The 19,245-nt window shown below is 51.4% G+C and overlaps 1 protein-coding gene across 2 annotated transcripts in view; it reads right to left on the reverse strand.

Moving 5' to 3' along the window:
* Positions 1-19,245, reverse strand: part of JAK3 (Janus kinase 3) — a 202,644-nt gene that overhangs the window by 83,126 nt on the left and 100,273 nt on the right. For both annotated transcript variants that reach the window (XM_069216952.1, XM_069216953.1), the window contains exon 15: positions 1,389-1,527. In XM_069216952.1, the coding sequence (XP_069073053.1) occupies positions 1,389-1,527 (139 nt within the window). The remainder of the gene's footprint in view (positions 1-1,388; positions 1,528-19,245) is intronic.

Genomic DNA, 19,245 nt, shown 5'->3' on the forward strand with positions numbered 1-19,245 from the left:
GAGTGTCATTTGTGAGTACCCACCAGCTCTAAAGTTTGTGAGGGTTAAACTGCTGGAGCCAGGAATGTTACCTCCCGACAGAGTAAGAATTACTCATGCATAGTACTGCGTAAGTGTGGAGTGGTTCTATGTGTGTTATATAAAAAGGAAACTCCCCTTTGGTGAATTTCTTGCAGTCATAAATCTGGCCATTTCTGATGCACAAGTCACGGTTAAACATAAAAACGTCTTCGTGAGTTGGTCTCAATGGGCCATATGTACTAAAGCATTTTCATAGTAGACACAGAATGGGTCAAATCCTTTGGTACATCTGGCCCAATATCCCTCCTCAACCTAGCGTCAGGGGATGGAGCAGGTACACATACTTCCTAAAAAGGGGTGTAGTTTTCATTAAAGGTTTGATTGTTTTTTAAAGCATGCACATAGTTGACTTGGAGGGGAGCAGTCTAGGCCACTTCTGTGGACCCCCAATGAATAATTACTGGGATTCAAGGACTTCCACTGAGTCGCCATTGGAAGCCGGAGTCCTCGGCCTAGGCACCGATGCTATGATTTGATCCACAAAACAACACTCAATAATACAAAAATATGTGTACGACAAACAAATGATCAAATATAGACACATTGGCGGTCATTCTGACCCTTGCGGTTGAAAACCGCCAGGGCAGAGTGCTGCGGAAGCACCGCCAACAGGCTGGCGGTGCTTCATGGGCAATTCTGACCGCGGCGGTAACGCCGCGGTCAGAAAAGGGCAACCGGCGGTTTCCCGCCGGTTTACCCCTGCCCCAAAGAATCCTCCATGGCGGCGCTGCTCGCAGCACCGCCATGGGGATTCCGACCCCCTTCCCGCCATCCTGGTCCTGGCGGTAAAAACTGCCAGGAACAGGATGGCGAGAACGGGTGTCGTGGGGCCCCTGGGGGCCCCTGCACTGCCCATGCCACAGGCATGGGCAGTGCAGGGGCCCCCTAACAGGGCCCCATAATGATTTTCAGTGTCTGCCTAGCAGACACTGAAAATCGCGACGGGTGCCACTGTACCCGTCGCACACCAGCAACTCCGCCGGCTCCATTCGGAGCCGGCTTCATCGTTGCTGGGGCTTTCCCGCTGGGCGGGCGGGCGGCCTTTTGGCGGTCGCCCGCCCGCCCAGCGGGAAAGTCAGAATGATCGCCGCGGTCATCTTCTGGCGGCGCCCGCCGGGGTCGGAATGACCCCCTTTGTGTTTAATTCACAATCAAACATAGAAAACGTTTTCACATTTTCAATGTTGCTTCTTTATTTGTATATACGTTATTAATATAAAGTTATTAATATTATTTAACTTTATAAAATAGCCCCGCTCCCCGAGTAGGGCACCCCAGGGGTTCTTGAATCAAAGGTTAAGACTCACCTTCCTGCGTCAGGGCGCTGATGCTGACTCCAGGGTCGCTGAGCTTGATGAAGGGGGCACTTCCGGAGGAGGCGTCTCCCTCCCGGGCCAGCAGCACATTCTTGGCGCAAACATTTCCATGAACGATATTCTTATCTTCCTGGAAATGTAAAGCCAATTGGGCACAGAGATGAGAAAAAGTTTAGTGAAGAAACCTGATGAGCATGCTAAATTGTCCTGTACCTCACTGAAAGGGTTTACTGTACTCAAGAACGTTTTATGCAGGCCGTGTGACATGTTCAGACCATTTAAGGGCTAGTTCGCTTCTGTCCAAAGCTTTTCTCTGCACTAGTGACCCGCAACATCCCTTTTAGGGGTACGATAAGTCTCACAAACAATATCACGTTTTGTCAGTAGATTTGTGAACTCCCTGAAACTCAAGACGTTTTAAAAACAATCGTAGAAGCAAAGGTTGCCAACTTTATACATTGTTTATTGGGTTTGTGTAGAGAGGAAGGAGGACTCCATGTGTTTTCGATAAAAGCACATGTTTTATGGTAATATTTTTGCAGGATTGCTTAAATTCCAGGTGCTCAGTTTTTGCCCCAGAGGAGGAACTCTGCCAGAGGCAGAAGCAGCAGGGCCTTGACAGGAGGTGATGGGGCAGAGAGTAGAGAACTCTCCAGATTGGGGCGCAGAGGAGGAAGAGGGGTACTGATGGGAGAGGAAGGCACCAGAGACAGAGGGACAGCAGAAGAGAAGGACAGCCTTTATAACTAACTGGGGGTCATTCTCATGTCGGGGGCACAGTCTCATGCGAGGTGACTTTTGTTTCTTGCAGCACAATCTTACCCATTGTAAGTTCAATTTCTCGGAGGGCAGTCTTACTTGTAAGAGTTTCATTTCTTGCCGCAGTCTTACTCATTGTTTGTAAGTTTCATTTCTTGTAAGAGTTTCCCTTCTTGCAGCACAGAATTACCTTTTGTTTGTAGGTTTTATTTCTTGCGTCACAGTCCTAGTAGTCCTGGTCAGTGAACCGCTCTGCCACCTCCTAGCTCCACCAGCAAGTGAAGCCCTTCGACCTCTGAACCCTGACCTCTGAAGGTAGTTCGAGGCTCTCCTCCACCCGCAGGCTTCTGCCTGCGCCTCATCCCTGGTGCCTAGCGGGAGAGCTCTGCTCTTTTGCTAGGCTGCCCTCTGCCTCTTTTCCTCTTTTTTCCTCTTTTTTTACTCTGTGCTGTTCCTTTCTGTTCTGTTTTCTTTGGTGTTCCATTTGTGTCCTTCGCTTTTCGCACTTACTCTCTCTCCCTCACTTTCTCCCCTCACTCCGCTCTCTCTCTCTGCACTCTCGCTCTCCCCCGCCGGTGCTGCAACTGCGGCCCGCCCCCCTCCTCTCTCACGCTCCATCCCCGTCGCTGCTGCCCCCACCCCTCCTCTCTCATGCACTCCATCCCCGCCGCTTCTGCCCCCGCCCCTCCTCTCTCATGCACTCCATCCCCGCCGCTTCTGCCCCCGCCCCTCCTCTCTCATGCACTCCATCCCCGCCGCTTCTGCCCCCGCCCCTCCTCTCTCATGCACTCCATCCCCGCCGCTGCTGCCCCCACCCCTCCTCTCTCATGCACTCCATCCCCGCCGCTTCTGCCCCCGCCCCTCCTCTCTCATGCGCTCCATCCCCGCCGATGCTGCCCCTTCAGCCCCGCCCCCTCTTCTCTCGCACTCCATCCCTGCTGCTGCTGCTCCACCCCCTTTTTTCACGCTGTTTTCCGATCTCGCTCCCACCTCCCAGCTGTCCACTCCTCCCCCCCTCCCTACTTAATGGTGGCTGCGCCAAAGGCAAGCCCGTCTGCTACCCGAATGCGACCAGCGCCAGGAACCCTGGTCCTGCCACCCTCCGCCTCTACACAGCAGCTGAACTCATCGCTCTCAACCCAGGACGCAACAACAACTGCAAGCAAGCAGCTCCAGGCAACACACACAGTCCCTTCAGCTGCCTCCGCTGCCGTCAAAACTGCACCACTACCAAGACCCGGGACCCAGCACAACCCACCCGCAACAACTCTCCAAACCCAAAACCCCTAAAGTGCTTCCTCCTCAATGTCCGCTCCCCCTATAAACACGCCACCAAAATCTGGGACCTCCTCGACAGCACCACCCCGGATGTTGCATTCCCCACCAAGACCTGAACCAACAGCACCTCAGGCCAAGACATCGCCATCCCCCAGGGATACAAGATCACCGGGAAAAATCGCCCCAGCCTCCCGGGGGGTAGGGAATCACCATCATCAAGAGGTCCAACCTCCGCCTGAACACACATTCCGAAGACTCCAAAGAAGCCACAAACCTGATGCAACACCTCTACTTCAAGTTACACACCAGCCCGACATCCACCATCCGGGGAACCATCATCTACCGCCCCCTCCCGGACCTTGCACACCTTTCGCCGACTCCATCATGGACTTCATCTCCGCACAAGCCATCAAGCATCGCAGCCACCAAGTACACCCTGCTGGGAGACCTCAACTTCCACCTTGAGAAACCACAAGTCCCCAACACCGCTTCCCTCCTAGACTACCTCCACAACACAGGACTCCAACAGATCGAGACAGAGTCAAAACACTCTGCCGGACACACCCTCGACCCCATCTTCACTACAGGAACCTCCGCTACCTTTAACCCCACCCTGGAACTCCCATGGACAGATCACTGATGTATCCACTTCACCTTCAACTCACCCACCACCACCAGACCACAACTCCAGCCATCGCATAGAAACTGGACAACAACGACGATCAGCTCACTGCCGACCTCGCTGCACCCACCATTGCACGCAACGATGACCTAAACACCGCAGCACGCACCTTCCACATGTGGATCACCGACTGCGCCAACACCATAGCCTCACTCAAAAAGAACAACAACACCCACGTAAAGAGAGCCAGCTGGTTCACCCCTGAACTGCGGGAATCAAGACGCACCTGTCGCCACCTCGAGAAAATCTGGAGAAACACCAAATCCCCAGAAGCCCACAGCAACTTCAAAGCCACCACCATCAACTCATCAGAAACACCAAAAAGAAGGCTATCCAAGACAGGATCTCCTCCCAAGCACACTACAGCAAAGAACTCTTCAACATCAAGGGGTTCGCCCAAACCAACAGCAAAACAACGGACATCCCACCTTCACAGGACCTATACGACAGACTCAACACCTACTTCCACCACAAAAAAAAAAGACCATCTATGACACTTTCAACAAGGACAACCCACGTGCAGAACCCCTCCCTCCAAACCCCGACAAACCTACAATCTCCACCTGGACAACCCTCTCCACCAAAGATACATTGAAAACCATGAAGTCCATACACTCCAGGGCCCTCATCACATCTTCAACAGAGCCGCAGACACCATCGCCCCCAAGCTCCACTGCATGATCAACTGCTCCCTAGCTGCCGCCACCTTCTCCGACGACTGGAAACACACCAAGATCATCCACCTTCTCAAGAAACCCTCAGCTGACCCCACGACCTCAAAACCTTCAGGCCTATCTCCTTACTTTCATATCCTGTGAAAGTCATTGAAAAAGTAGTCAACAGCCTACTCACCACGTTTTTAGAAAACCACAACATCCTTGACATCTCCCAATTTAGGTCAAACCACAGCACCGAAACAGCACTCCTGTCCGCAACAGACATCCGCTCCCTACTGGACAAGGGAGAGACGGCGGCGCTCATCCTACTAGACCTCTCGGCGGCCTTCGACACAGTGTCCCACCACACCCTGATAAGACTCCACAAAGCTGGCGTCAGAGACAAGGCCCTCGACTGGATCCAATCCTTCCTCTCCAGCAGAACGCAACGAGTGAGACTTGTTCCCTTCCTCGCAGAACGCACACCCACACCTGCGGAGTGCCCCAAGGATCCTCCCTCAGCCCTACACTGTTCAACATCGGCATGGCCCCGCTAGCCACCATCGTAAGAAGCAACGGAATAAACATCATCTCCTACGCCGACAACACCTGTAGGAGGCTGGCCTGGCTTGTAGTGGGTACTAGAGGTACTTACACCTTGTGCCAGGTCCAGTTATCCCTTATTAGTGTAGAAGAGGTGTTTCTAGCAGCTTAGGCTGATAGAAGGTAGCTATGGCAAAGCAGCTTAGGCTGAACTAGGAGACATGTAAAGCTCCTACTATACCACTGGTGTCATATGCACAATATCATTAGAAAACACAATACACAGATATACTAAAAATAAAGGTACTTTCTCAGTGAGTACCCTCAGTATGAGGATGATAAATATACACAAGATATATGTACACAAACCAAAATTATGCAGATAATAGCAAAAGGAAGTAATGCAAGCAATGTAAAGTTACAGTAGATTCCAATAGGAACACATAGGTATAGGGGCAACACAAACCATATACTCCAAAAGTGGAATGCGAATCACAAATCGACCCCAAACCTATGTGAGCTTGTACAGGGTCACTGGGACTGTAAGAAAACAGTGAGGGTTAGAAAAATAGCCCACCCCAAGACCCTGAAAGGTAGGTGTAAAGTGCACCTACTACCCCCAGAGCACAGAAGTCATGATAGGGGTATTCTGCAAGGAGAACAAACACCAGCAATGCAACAACAGTGGATTTCCAGGCCTGAGTACCTGTAAGACAAGGGGACCAAGTCCAAGAGTCGCGACAGTGTCGAGAGTGGGCAGGAGCCCCGGAAATGCCAGCTGAGGGTGCAGGGAAGTTGCCTCCTGTTGGAAGAAGCTTAGTGTTCTGCAAGAACGAAGAGGACTAGGAACTTCCCCTTTGGAGATGGATGTCCCACGTCGTTAAGAAGCTTGCAGAGGTGTTCCCACGCAGAAAGACAGCAAACAAGCCTTCCTAGCTGCAAGGGTCGCGGTTAGGTTTTTTGGATGCTGCTGTGGCCCAGGAGGGACCAGGATGTCGCCACTTGGATGAGGAGACAGAGGGGGCGCCCAGCAACGTAGTGAGCCCTCACAGAAGCAGGCAGCACCCGCCGAAGTACCTGAACAGGCACTTAGAATAAAAGTGAACCGGAGTCCACCCAAAGTCACAAAAGGGAGTCCCACGACGCCGGAGGAAAACTCAGAAGGTTGTGCACTGCAGGTTAGAGTGTCAGGGACCCAGGCTTGGCTGTGCATGAAGGAAATCCTGGAAGAGTGCACAGGAGCTGGAGCAGCTGCAAATCACCAGGTACCCAGCAATGCAGTCTAGCGTGGGGAGGCAAGGAATTACCTCCACCAAACTTGGACTGAAGAGTCACTGGACTGTGAGAGTCACTTGGATAGAGTTGCTGAGTTCCAGGGACCACGCTCGTCGTGCTGAGAGGGGACCCAGAGGACCGGTGATGCAGTCTTTTGTTGCCTGCGTTTGCAGGGGGAAGATTCCGTCGACCCACGGGAGATTTCTTCAGAGCTCCTGGTGCAGAGAGGAGGCAGACTACCCCCAGAGCATGCACCACCTGGAAACAGTCGAGAAAGCCGGCAGGATGAAGCGATACAAGTATTCTAGTAGTCGTCTTGCTACTTTGTTGCGGTTTTGCAGGCGTCCTGAGCAGTCAGCGGTCGATCCTTTGGCAGAAGGTGAAGAGGGAGATGCAGAGGAACTCTGGTGAGCTCTTGCATTCGTTATCTGGTGAGATCCCCAAAGCAGAGACCCTAAATAGCCAGAAAAGGAGGTTTGGCTACCTAGGAAGGAGGATTGGCTACCAAGAGAGGTAAGAGCCTATCAGAAGGAGCCTCTGACGTCACCTGCTGGCACTGGCCACTCAGAGCAGTCCAGTGTGCCACAAACACCTCTGTTTCCAAGATAGCAGAGGTCTGGGACACACTGGAGGAGCTCTGGGCACCTCCCCTGGGAGGTGCAGGTCAGGGGGTGGTCATTCCCCTTTCCTTTGTCCAGTTTCGCGCCAGAGCTGGGCTGGGGGATCCCTGAACCGGTGTAGACTGGCTTATGCAGAGATGGGCACCATCTGTGCCCATCAAAGCATTTCCAGGGGCTGGGGGAGGCTACTCCTCCCCAGCCTTCACACCTATTTCCAAAGGGAGAAGGTGTTACACCCTCTCTCAGAGGAAGTCCTTTGTTCTGCCTTCCTGGGCCAGGGCTGCCTGGACCCCAGGAGGGCAGAAACCTGTCTGAGGGGTTGGCAGCAGCAGCAGCTGCAGTGGAGACCCCAGAAAGGCAGTTTGGCAGTACAAGGGTTCTGTGCTAGAGACCCGGGGATCATGGAATTGTCCCCCCAATGCCAGAATGGCATTGGGTTGAAAATTCCTTGATCTTAGACATGTTACATGGCCATGTTCGGAGTTACCATTGTGACGCTGTACATAGGTAGTGACCTATGTACAGTGCACACGTGTAATGGTGTCCCCGCACTCACAAAGTCCAGGGAATTTGCCCTGAGCTATGTGGGGGCACCTTGGCTAGTGCCAGGGTGCCCACACACTAAGTAACTTAGCACCCAACCTTCACCAGGTGAAGGTTAGACATATAGGTGACTTATAAGTTACTTAAGTGCAGTGGTAAATGGCTGTGAAATAACATGGACGTTATTTCACTCACGCTGCACTGGCAGGCCTGTGTAAGAATTGTCAGATCTCCCTATGGGTGGCAAAAGAAATGCTGCAGCCCATAGGGATCTCCTGGAACCCCAATACCCTGGGTACCTCAGTAACATATACTAGGGAATTATATGGGTGTACCAGTATGCCAATGTGAATTGGTGAAATTGGTCACCAGCCTGTTAGTGACAAATTTGGAAAGCAGAGAGAGCATAACCACTGAGGTTCTGGTTAGCAGAGCCTCAGTGAGAAAGTTAGGCATCACACAGGGAACACATACAGGGCACATACTTATGAGCACTGGGGCCCTGCCTGGCAGGGTCCCAGTGACACATAGACTAAAACAACATATATACAGTGAAATATGGGGGTAACATGCCAGGCAAGATGGTACTTTCCTCCACAACCCCCCCCCCAAACGAAGGACAATAAGACTAGCCATGACCTGATGAGTCTTCATTGTCTAAGTGGAAATATCTGGAGAGTCCATCTGCATTGGAGTGGGTACTCCCAGGTCTATGTTCCACTGTATAGTCCATTCCCTGTAGAGATATGGACCACCTCAACAATTTAGGGTTTTCACCTTTCATTTGTTTTAGCCAAAGTAGAGGTTTGTGGTCTGTCTGAACAATGAAGTGAGTGCCAAACAGGTATGGCCTCAACTTCTTCAGTGCCCAGACCACAGCAAAGGCCTCCCTCTCTATGGCAGACCAACGCTTTTCTCTAGGGGTCAACCTTCTGCTGATAAAAGCAACTGGTTGATCCTGGCCCTCAGAATTCAGTTGTGATAAGACTGCCCCTACCCCTAATTCAGATGCATCAGTTTGAACAATGAATTTCATGGAGTAACATGGGCTTTTTAGGACAGGTGCAGAGCACATGGCCTGTTTGAGCTCCTCAAAAGCTTTCTGACAGCTAGCTGTCCACAATACATTTTTAGGCATCTTCTTGCTAGTGAGATCATTAAGTGGGGCTGCTATGGAGCCATAGTTTTTAATGAATCTCCTGTAATACCCAGTGAGGCCTAGGAAGGCTCTCACCTGGGTCTGAGTTGTAGGGGGAACCCAATCCATGATTGTTTGGATTTTCCCCTGAAGTGGTGCAATCTGTTCTCCACCTACCAGGTGTCCCAGAGAAACCACCTTTCCCTGTCCTATCTGGCACTTTGAGGCCTTGATAGTGAGGCCTGCCTTTTGCAGGGCCTCCAAAACTTTCCAAAGGTGGACCAGGTGCTTATCCCAGGTGGAGCTAAAGACAGCTATATCATCTAGATATGCTGCACTAAAACCCTCCAACCCTTGCAGGACTGTGTTCACCAACCTCTGAAAAGTGGCAGGTGCATTTTTCAACCCAAAGGGCATCACTGTAAATTGGTAGTGCCCTCCTATAGTTGAAAATGCAGTTTTAGGTTTAGCATCCTCAGCCAATTTGATCTGCCAATACCCTGCAGTCAAATCAAAGGTGCTTAGATACTTGGCAGATGCCAGTGTATCTATGAGCTCATCTGCCCTGGGTATAGGGTGAGCATCAGTTTTTGTTTCCTGGTTGAGACCTCTGTAATCTACACAAAACCTCATCTCCCTTTTTCCATCTTTTGAGTGAGGCTTTGGTACAACATCCACATGACTCACCCATGGGCTTTCAGAAGGTTCAACCACTCCTAGATCAAACATTTCCTGAACCTCTTGTTTTATGCAGTCCCTGACATGGTCAGGCTGCCTATAGATTTTACTTTTGACAGGCATGCTGTCTCCAGTATCAATTGTGTGTTCACACCAAGATTTGGTGCCTGGCACAGTTGAAAAGAGTTCAAAAAACTGTCCAAGAATATTTATGCAGTTGTCTTTCTGTTCTGCAGTAAGACAGTCTGCCAAAACTACTCCCTCCACTAGAGCATCCTCTTCAGTAGAGGAGAAGAGATCAGGGAGAGGGTCACTCTCTTCTTCCTGTCCTTCATCTGTTGCCATGAGCAGGGTGAGATCAGCCCTGTCATAGAAGGGTTTTAGGCAGTTGACATGAATCACCCTAAGGGGACTCCTGGCAGTGCCTAGGTCAACCAAGTAGGTGACCTCGCCCTTTTTCTCAACAATGAGATGGGGTCCACTCCATTTGTCTTGGAGTGCTCTTGGGGCCACAGGCTCCAATACCCACACCTTCTGTCCTGGTTGGTACTGGACCAGAACAGCCTTCTGGTCATGCCATTGCTTCTGGAACTCTTGGCTGGCCTGAAGGTTTTTACTGGCCTTTTTCATGTACTCAGCCATTCTGGATCTTAGGCCAAGTACATAGTCCACTATGTCCTGTTTGGGAGCTTTTAAAGGTTGTTCCCAACCCTCCTTCACAAGTGTTAGTGGACCTCTTACCGGGTGCCCAAATAGGAGTTCAAAGGGGCTGAAGCCCACTCCTTTCAGGGGCACCTCCCTGTAAGCAAAAAGGAGGCAAGGTAACAGGACATCCCATCTCATCCTGAGATTTTCAGGGAGTCCCATTATCATTCCTTGGAGAGTTTTATTAAACCTCTCTACCAGTCCATTAGTCTGTGGATGATAAGGTGTGGTGAATTTGTAGGTTACACCACATTCCTTCCACATAGCCTTGAAGTATGCAGACATAAAGTTGCTACCCCTGTCTGATACAACCTCTTTTGGGAAACCCACCCTGGAAAAGATTCCCAGGAGGGCTTTGCCACTGCAGGTGCTGTAGTAGACCTCAGAGGAATTGCTTTAGGATATCTTCTGGCATGGTCCACAACCACCAAGATAAACCTATTGCCTGAAGCAGTAGGAGGGTCAAGGGGGCCAACTATGTCAACCCCTACCCTTTCAAAGGGAACCCCAACCACAGGTAGTGGAATAAGGGGAGCCTTTGGTGTGCCACCAGTCTTGCCACTGGCTTGGCAGGTCACACAAGACTTACAAAAATCTTTTGTGTCCTCTGACATCCTAGGCCAGTGAAACAGGGGGACAAGCCTTTCCCATGTTTTGATCTGGCCCAAATGCCCGGCCAAAGGAATGTCATGTGCCAGAGTTAGGAGGAACTCTCTGTACGGCAGGGGAATGACCAATCTCCTGGCTGCTCCAGGTTTTGGGTCCCTTGCCTCTGTGTACAATCAATCAATCAATCAATCACAATATTTATAGTGCGCACTACGTACCCGTTAGGGTTTCAAGGCGCTGAGGGGGGGGGGGGCTGCTGCTAATGGTCGAAGAGCCAGGTCTTGAGGAGTCTCCTGAAGGTGAGGAGGTCCTGGGTCTGTCGCAGGGCGGTCGGGAGGGTGTTCCAGGTCTTGGCGGCGAGATAGGAGAAGGATCTGCTGCCGGCGGTCTTGCGTTGGAAGCGGGGAACGATGGCGAGGGCGAGGTTGGCGGAGCGGAGTTGGCAGGAGGGGACGTAGAAGTTGAGTCTGTTGTTCAGGTAGGCTGGTCCGGCGTTGTGGAGTGCCTTGTGAGCGTGGGTGAGGAGCTTGAAGGTGATCCTCTTTTCCACGGGGAGCCAGTGGAGGTCCTTCAGGTGGTGGGGGATGTGGCATCAGCGGGATACGTCGAGGACCAGTCGGGCGGAGGTGTTTTGGATGCGTTGGAGGCGTTGGATGTCTTTTGCTGGGATGCCTGTGTAGAGTGTGTTGCCGTAGTCTAGTCTACTGCTGACGAGGGCCTGGGTCACAGTTTTTCTGGTTTCCGTCGGAATCCATTTGTAGATTCTACGAAGCATGCAGAGGGTGTTGTAGCAGGAGGAGGAAACTGCATTGACCTGTTTGGACATGGTGAGGGCGGAGTCAAGGACGAAGCCCAGGTTGCATGTGTGGTTGGTTGGTGTTGGAGGGGGTCCCAGTGCGGTGGGCCACCACGAGTCGTCCCAGGCCGAGGGGGTGCGTCAGAGGATGAGGACCTCCGTCTTGTCGGAGTTCAATTTCAGGCGGCTTTTTCTCATCCATTTGACGATGGACTTCATTCCCTCATGGAGGTTGGCTTTGGCGGTGTGTGGGTTTTTGGTGAGGGAGAGGATGAGCTGGGTGTCGTCGGCGTAGGAGAGAATGATGAGGTTGTGCTGACGGGCCAGTTGTGCGAGGGGGGCCATGTAGACGTTGAACAGCGTCAGGCTTAGGGAGGAGCCTTGGGGTACGCCGCAGATGATGTTGGTGGCTTTGGAGCGGAAGGGAGGGAGTCGGACTCTCTGGGTTCTGCCGGAGAGGAAGGAGGAGATCCAGTTGAGGGCTTTTTCATGTATTCCGGCTTCGTGGAGGGATGTTAGTAGGGTGCGGTGGCAAACCGTGTCGAAGGCTGCGGAGAGGTCCAGGAGGATGAGGGCTGATGTTTCGCCCTTGTCCATATGCTGTCTGATGTCGTCTGTAGTGGCGAGGAGCGCAGTTTCGCTGCTGTGGTTGCGTCTGAAACCGGACTGGGAGGGGTCCAGTATGGAGTAGTCCTCGAGGTGGTGGGTGAGCTGAGCGTTGACGATCTTCTCGATGACCTTCGCCGGGAAGGGGAGGAGGGACATCGGGCGGAAGTTTTTGAGGTCGTTGGGGTCTGCCTTGGGTTTCTTGAGGAGGGCGTGGATATCGGCGTGCTTCCAGCTTTCCGGGAAGGTTGCGGTTTCGAAGGATAAGTTGATGATCTTTCAAAGTTGGGGGGCGATGGTAGAGTCAGCTTTGTTGTAGACGTGGTGGGGGCATGGGTCTGAGGGGGATCCTGAGTGGATGGAGTTCATGATCTTGCAGGTTTCCAAGTCGTCTACGTGGGTCCAGGCGGTCAGGCGGTTGGCGTAGGTGGAGCTGTCGGAGGTGGGGTCTGGCGGAGGCGTGGTGTTGAGGCTGTCGTGGATGTCGGCGATCTTCTGATAGAAGAAGGTGGACAGGGAGTCGCAGAGTTCTTGGGAGGGTGGGATGTCATTGGCGTTGGCGCTGGGGTTGGATAGCTCTTTCACGATGCAGAAGAGTTCTTTGCTGTCGTGTGCGTTGTTGTTCAGGCGTTATGTGAAGTGGGAGCGTTTGGCGAGTCAGATTAGCTGGTGGTGCTTGCGGGTGGCTTCCTTGTGGGCTGTCAGGCTGTCTGGTGTGCGTTCGAGGAGCCATTTCTTCTTTAGTTTCTGGCAGGTGCGTTTGGAGGTGATGAGTTCGTCCGTGAACCAGGTGGCTTTTTTCTTTCCTTGGTTGTCGGTGGGCTTTTTGAGAGGTGCGAGGGTGTTGGCGCAGTCGTTGATCCACCGTTGTAGGTTGATGGCGGCGGTGCTTGGGTCGGTGGGCGGGTTCTGGGCGAGGGTGCTGGTCAATTGGTCTTCGGGGACTTTGCTCCAGCTGCGGTGGGGTGGTAGTTGGGTGCGGTGGTGTTCAGTGTGCTTCTTGAATGTGAAGTGGACGCAGTGGTGGTCGGTCCAGTGGAGTTCTGTGGTGTGGCTGAAGGTGACGTGGTTGCTTGCGGAGAAGATTGGATCGAGCGTGTGGCCGGCGATGTGGGTGGGTGTGTTGACCAGTTGTCTGATGCCGAGGTTGGAGAGGTTGTCGATCAGAGATGTGGTGTTGGTGTTGTTGTTGTTCTCCAGGTGGAAATTGAGGTCTCCAAGGAGGATGTAGTCCGTAGAGGCGAGGGCGTGGGTGCTCGTGAGGTCGGCGATTGAGACGCTGAAGGGTGCTTGTGGTCCTGGGGGTCGGTAGATGAGCGTTCCCCTGAGGGTGGTGTTGGGGTCAGTGTGGATCCGGAAGTGCAGGTGTTCGGCGGTCTTGAGTGTGTCGTCCGTGTGGATGTGGATTTTGAGGGTGGATTTGTGGGCGATGGCTATTCCTCCTCCGATTCCGTTGGGGCGATCTCTTCTGGTGATCTTGTAGCCGTCCAGGATGGCTATGGTGATGTCAGGTGCTGAGGAGTCGTTCCACCAGGTTTCGGTCAGGAAGGCTACGTCTGGGGCGGTGGTGTCGAGCAGGTCCCAGAGCTCGATGGTGTGCTTTCGTGCGGAGCGTGTGTTGAGGAGGATGCAGTGGAAGTGGTTTGTGCTTGTTATTGCAAGTTTCCTTGTTCTGTTGCAGGTGAAACTGCAGGCGCGGCAGGAGAAGGGTCCTTTGGTGTTATTCGTTGTGGCCAGGAAGCATGTAGTGGAGGAGCCGAGGTTGAGGGCGATGAGTTCGTTGGCCGAGTTGCGGCGTCTGGTGGTGCGGTGGGGCAAGCGGACCAGGGGGGGGGTGGCGCTGGGCGCGGTCCAGGTGCGGACGGGCGCAGACGGGCTTGCCTCTGGTGTGCCTCCGGCGCGCCAGCTGCGCGGACGCGCAGCGCCAGCCATTAGGAAGGGAGGGGGAGGGAGGAGCAGCTGGGAGGCGGGAGGGTGCGGCGAATGGGGGTGCGAGGGCGGCGGGCCGCAGGGAGTCAGCGGCAGGGGAAAGTGGCAGGGGGGAGCGCACAAGGGGCGAAAAAAAGCGGTTACAACAGTAGGGGAGGCACAAATGGAGAAAATGGAGCAAAAGGCACAAAAAAGTAAGGCACAGAATAAAGTCACAAATACAGTGAAAACGGCAAACGGAAAAGGTCACAAATACAGTGAAGACAGCAAATGGGGCAAAAAAGGCAGAATAAGCAAGGCGCAGAAGGCGCAGAATACAGACAGTCACAAATACAAAGCAAGGCGCAGAATACAGTCACAAAAACGGGCAGAAAAGGCAGACTAAGCAAGGCGCAGAATACGAACACAAGTACAGTGGCAGAATGCAGTCACAAATACGGGCAGAAAAGGGAGACTAAGCAAGGCGCAGAATACGATCACAAGTACAGTGGCAGAATGCAGTCACAAATACTGGCAGAAAAGGCAAACTAAGCAAGGCGCAGAATACGGTCACAAATACAGTGGCAGAATGCAGTCACAAATATGGGCAGAAAAGGCAGGATTAAGCAAGGCGCTGAATACAGTCACAAATCCAGTACAGAAGCGGCACAAAGCACACGGGGACAGCGAAGCTTACCAGAAGCCCAATAGATGGGCCTTGAGCACGCTAGCAGCAGCGTGGGCGGGGTTCGGGACACGGGCACAGCAGGGTGGTGCTGCGGACGTTGGGGTGCGAGCTCTTGACCGAAATCAGGTCAGAGGTCGCTCACCCTTGAAGCGCAGCGCCAGCCATTAAGAAGGGAGGGGGAAGGAGGAGCAGCTGGGAGGAGGGAGGGAGCGGCGAATGGGGGCGCGAGGGGGGCGGGCCGCAGGGAGGCAGCGGCAGGGGAAAGTGGCAGGGGGAGGGCACAAGGGGCGAAAAAAAGCGTTTACAACAGTAGGAGAGGCACAAATGGAGAAAATGGAGCAAAAGGCACAAAAAAGTCAGGCACAGAATAAAGTCACAAATACAGTGAAAACGGCAAATGGGGCAAAAAAGGCAGAATAAGCAAGGCGCAGAAGGCGCAGAATACAGTCAGTCACAAATACAAAGCAAGGCGCAGAATACAGTCAGTCACAAAAACGGGCAGAAAGGGCAGACTAAACAAGGCGCAGAATACGAACACAAGTACAGTGGCAGAATGCAGTCACAAATATGGGCAGAAAAGGGAGACTAAGCAAGGCACAGAATACGATCACAAGCACAGTGGCAGAATGCAGTCACAAATACAGGCAGAAAAGGCAGACTAAGCAAGGCGCAGAATACGGTCACAAATACAGTGGCAGAATGCAGTCACAAATACGGGCAGAAAAGGCAGGATTAAGCAAGGCGCTGAATACAGTCACAAATCCAGTACAGAAGCGGCACAAAGCACACAGGGACAGCAAAGCTTACCAGAAGCCCACTAGATGGGCCTCGAACACGCTAGCAGCAGCGTGGGCGGGGTTCGGGACACGGGCACAGCAGGGTGGTGCTGCGGACGTGGGGGTGCGAGCTCTTGACCGAAATCAACAAGAGGTTGTCCTCCCAGTAAACTATATGTGAGTCACTGACATCCCCATTTTGCTGTTTGACAGCTTGCTGTCTGAGACCCTCTAATGTGGGCAGGATTGCTGTGCCACACTCAGCTCTTCCCTGGCAGGCCCCTCTCCACCTAAAAGCTCAGCAGTGTCTGCTGCCAGCTCAGCTGGTGAAGGTTCTGCACAGGGAGGAAATTCTTCTTCCTCAGAAGGAGAATCATCTGTAGAGGGAGGGATAGTGGATAGGGATTTACCCTTGCTACCCCTAGCTTTAGGGAGCACTTGGTCCATTGTTCTACGATCCAAGTTACCCTGTCCTTTTTGCTTTTTGGCCTGAGCCCTGGTTAAAGCAAAAATATGACCAGGAATGCCCAGCATTGCTGCATGAGCCTCCAACTCCACATCTGACCAAGCTGATGTCTCTAAATCATTTCCTAGTAGACAGTCTACAGGTAAATCTGAAGAAACCACAACTTTCTTTGGACCAGTAACCCCCCCCAGTTGAGATTCACAACAGCCATGGGGTGGCTAAGAGTGTTGTTATGAGCGTCTGTCACTTGGTACTGGTGACCAAGTAGGTGTTGTTCAGGGTGTACCAGTTTCTCTATTACCATGGTAACACTGGCACCTGTGTCCCTGTAGGCCTGAACCTCAACACCATTTATTAGGGGAAGTTGTTTGTACTTATCCATATTAAGGGGACGAGCAACCAAGGTGGCCAAATCAATGGCACCTTCAGAGACTAACACAGCCTCTGTGGTCTCCCTAACAAGACCAACCCCAACTAAATTACCAAAAGTGAGCCCAGCTACTCCCTTGGATTGGCTATTAGTAGGTTTGCTCCCACCACCACTGCTATTACTAGGGGCACTAGAGTTTGCAGTAGGGGTTGTGGTAGTGGGAGGTTTGGTGTTTTTCTTTGGACAACTGGCATCAGTTGTCCAATGGCCTTTGACTTTACACAAATAACACCAAGGCTTTTTAACTTGATTTGAAGAGGATTTGGACCCACCACCCCCACCAAAGGATTTTTCTGGGGCTGATGAAGACTCAGTTTCACTTTTGTCCCCACCCTTGTCAGAAGATTTACCATCCTTCTTCTTGCCATCCTTGTCACCCCCTGTATGAACTTTTCTGTTCACTCTTGTTCTGACCCATTGGTCTGCCTTCTTTCCCAATTCTTGGGGAGAGGTCAGATCTGAGTCCACTAGATATTGGTGTAACAAGTCAGACACACAGTTATTCAGAATATGCTCTCTCAGAATAAGATTATACAGGCTTTCATAGTCAGAAACTTTACTGCCATGTAACCACCCCTCCAAGGCCTTCACTGAACAGTCAACAAAGTCTATCCAGTCTTGTGAGGACTCTTTTCTGGTGTCTCTGAACTTAATCCTGTATTGTTCAGTGGTTAAGCCAAATCCATCCAAGAGTGCATCCTTCAAAACTGCTAAATTGTTAGCATCACTTTCTCTAACAGTAAGGAGCCTATCCCTACCCTTTCCATTTAAAGATAGCCACAATATAGCAGCCCACTGCCTTTGAGGGACCCCCTGTACCATACAGGCCCTCTCAAGTGCAGCAAACCACTTGTTGATGTCATCCCCCTCCTTGTAAGGGGGAACTATCTTGTGCAGATTCCTGGAATCATGCTCTCTAACAGGATTATTATCAGGAATACTGCTGCTGCCACCATGGGGTCCTAACCCCAATCTCTGTCTCTCCTTCGCCAGGTCTAGGGATTCCCTGTCTAGAGCCAGCTGTTGCTGTTTAAGCTTCAGTCTGGTCTCTTCCACTCTCAACTTTTTGAGTCCCCTTTCTAACATGTTGTCTTCAGGGTGGGTGGGTTGGGAATGCTTGGACACTGAGGACAAATTGGAAACAACAGAGGGAGATCTGTCCCTAACAGATTGGACTCTGACAACCTGGCTTCCAGGAATAAAAACATCCCTACTATGATGGGAGCTCCTATTACTACCAGCATTGCTAGGTGGTCTGCTAAGGGGCAGATTTGGAATAGAACACTCCCCACCTCCCTCAAGGGGTTCCCCTGAGTCAGAATGGGAGCTATCTATTAACTTCTCATTTGAAGTGCCAGCTAGGGACTCATCATTCACAATGAGCATGTTATACAGAAACTCTCTTGTAGGGTTCTTTCGTATCACTAAACCTCTATCTAAGCAGAGACTCCTTAGGCTCTTGAAATTTAAATTGCCATAGGTAGTATTGACCACTTTAAGTGCAGACTCTACAGCAGACATGATAAAAGAAGGTTTAGAGACAGTGAGAAGAGAGAAAAAGTTTCAGAACTTTTTAAAGAAGAGAGAAAAAAACATTTTCAAACTTTTAGAAACTTTTTAGAAGTTTTGGAGTACTTTTCAGCACTTAGTAGAAAGTGTAAGAGGAGAAAAACAAAACGTTTTGGTTAAGTGTACATACACTGAACTTGTTTTGTATATTATTCTCTTATGAAAAGTACACAATGACAAAGTGGTAAGTAGTTACAAGTATTTATCCCACTACTGCACAACCAATGTAGGAGGCTGGCCTGGCTTGCAGTGGGTACCAGAGGTACTTACACCTTGTGCCAGGTCCAGTTATCCCTTATTAGTGTAGAAGAGGTGTTTCTAGCAGTTTAGACTGATAGAAGGTAGCTATGGCAAAGCAGCTTAGGCTGAACTAGGAGGCATGTAAAGCTCCTACTATACCACTGGTGTCATATGCACAATATCATAAGAAAACACAATACACAGATATACTAAAAATAAAGGTACTTTATTTTTATGATAATATGCCAAAAGTATCTAAGTGAGTACCCTCAGTATGAGGATGAGAAATATACACAAGATATATGTACACAAACCAAAATTATGCAGATAATAGCAAAAGGAAGTAATGCAAGCAATGTAAAGTTACAGTAGATTGCAATAGGAGCACATAGGGATAGGGGCAACACAAACCATATACTCCAAAAGTGGAATGCGAACCACGAATTGACCCCAAACCTATGTGAGCTTGTAGAGGGTCGCTGGGTCTGTAAGAAAACAGTGAGGGTTAGAAAAATAGCCCACCCCAAGACCCTGAAAGGTAGGTGTAAAATGCGCCTACTACCCCCAGAAAGCACAGAAGTCGTGATAGGGGGATTCTGCAAGGAGAACAAACACCAGCAATGCAACAACAGTGGATTTCCGGACCTGAGTACCTGTAAAACAAGGGGACCAAGTCCAAGAGTCACGACAGTGTCGAGAGTGGGCAGGAGCCCCGGAAATGCCCGCTGAGCGTGCAAGGAAGTTGCCACCTGTTGGAAGAAGCTTAGTGTTCTGCAAGAACGAAGAGGACTAGGAACTTCCCCTTTGCAGGATGGATGTCCCACGTCGTGAAGAAGCTTGCAGAGGTGTTCCCACGCAGAAAGACCGCAAACAAGCCTTGCTA

This window comes from Pleurodeles waltl, chromosome 12, assembly GCF_031143425.1.
Source record: "Pleurodeles waltl isolate 20211129_DDA chromosome 12, aPleWal1.hap1.20221129, whole genome shotgun sequence".
Classification (NCBI taxonomy): Eukaryota; Metazoa; Chordata; class Amphibia; order Caudata; family Salamandridae; genus Pleurodeles; species Pleurodeles waltl.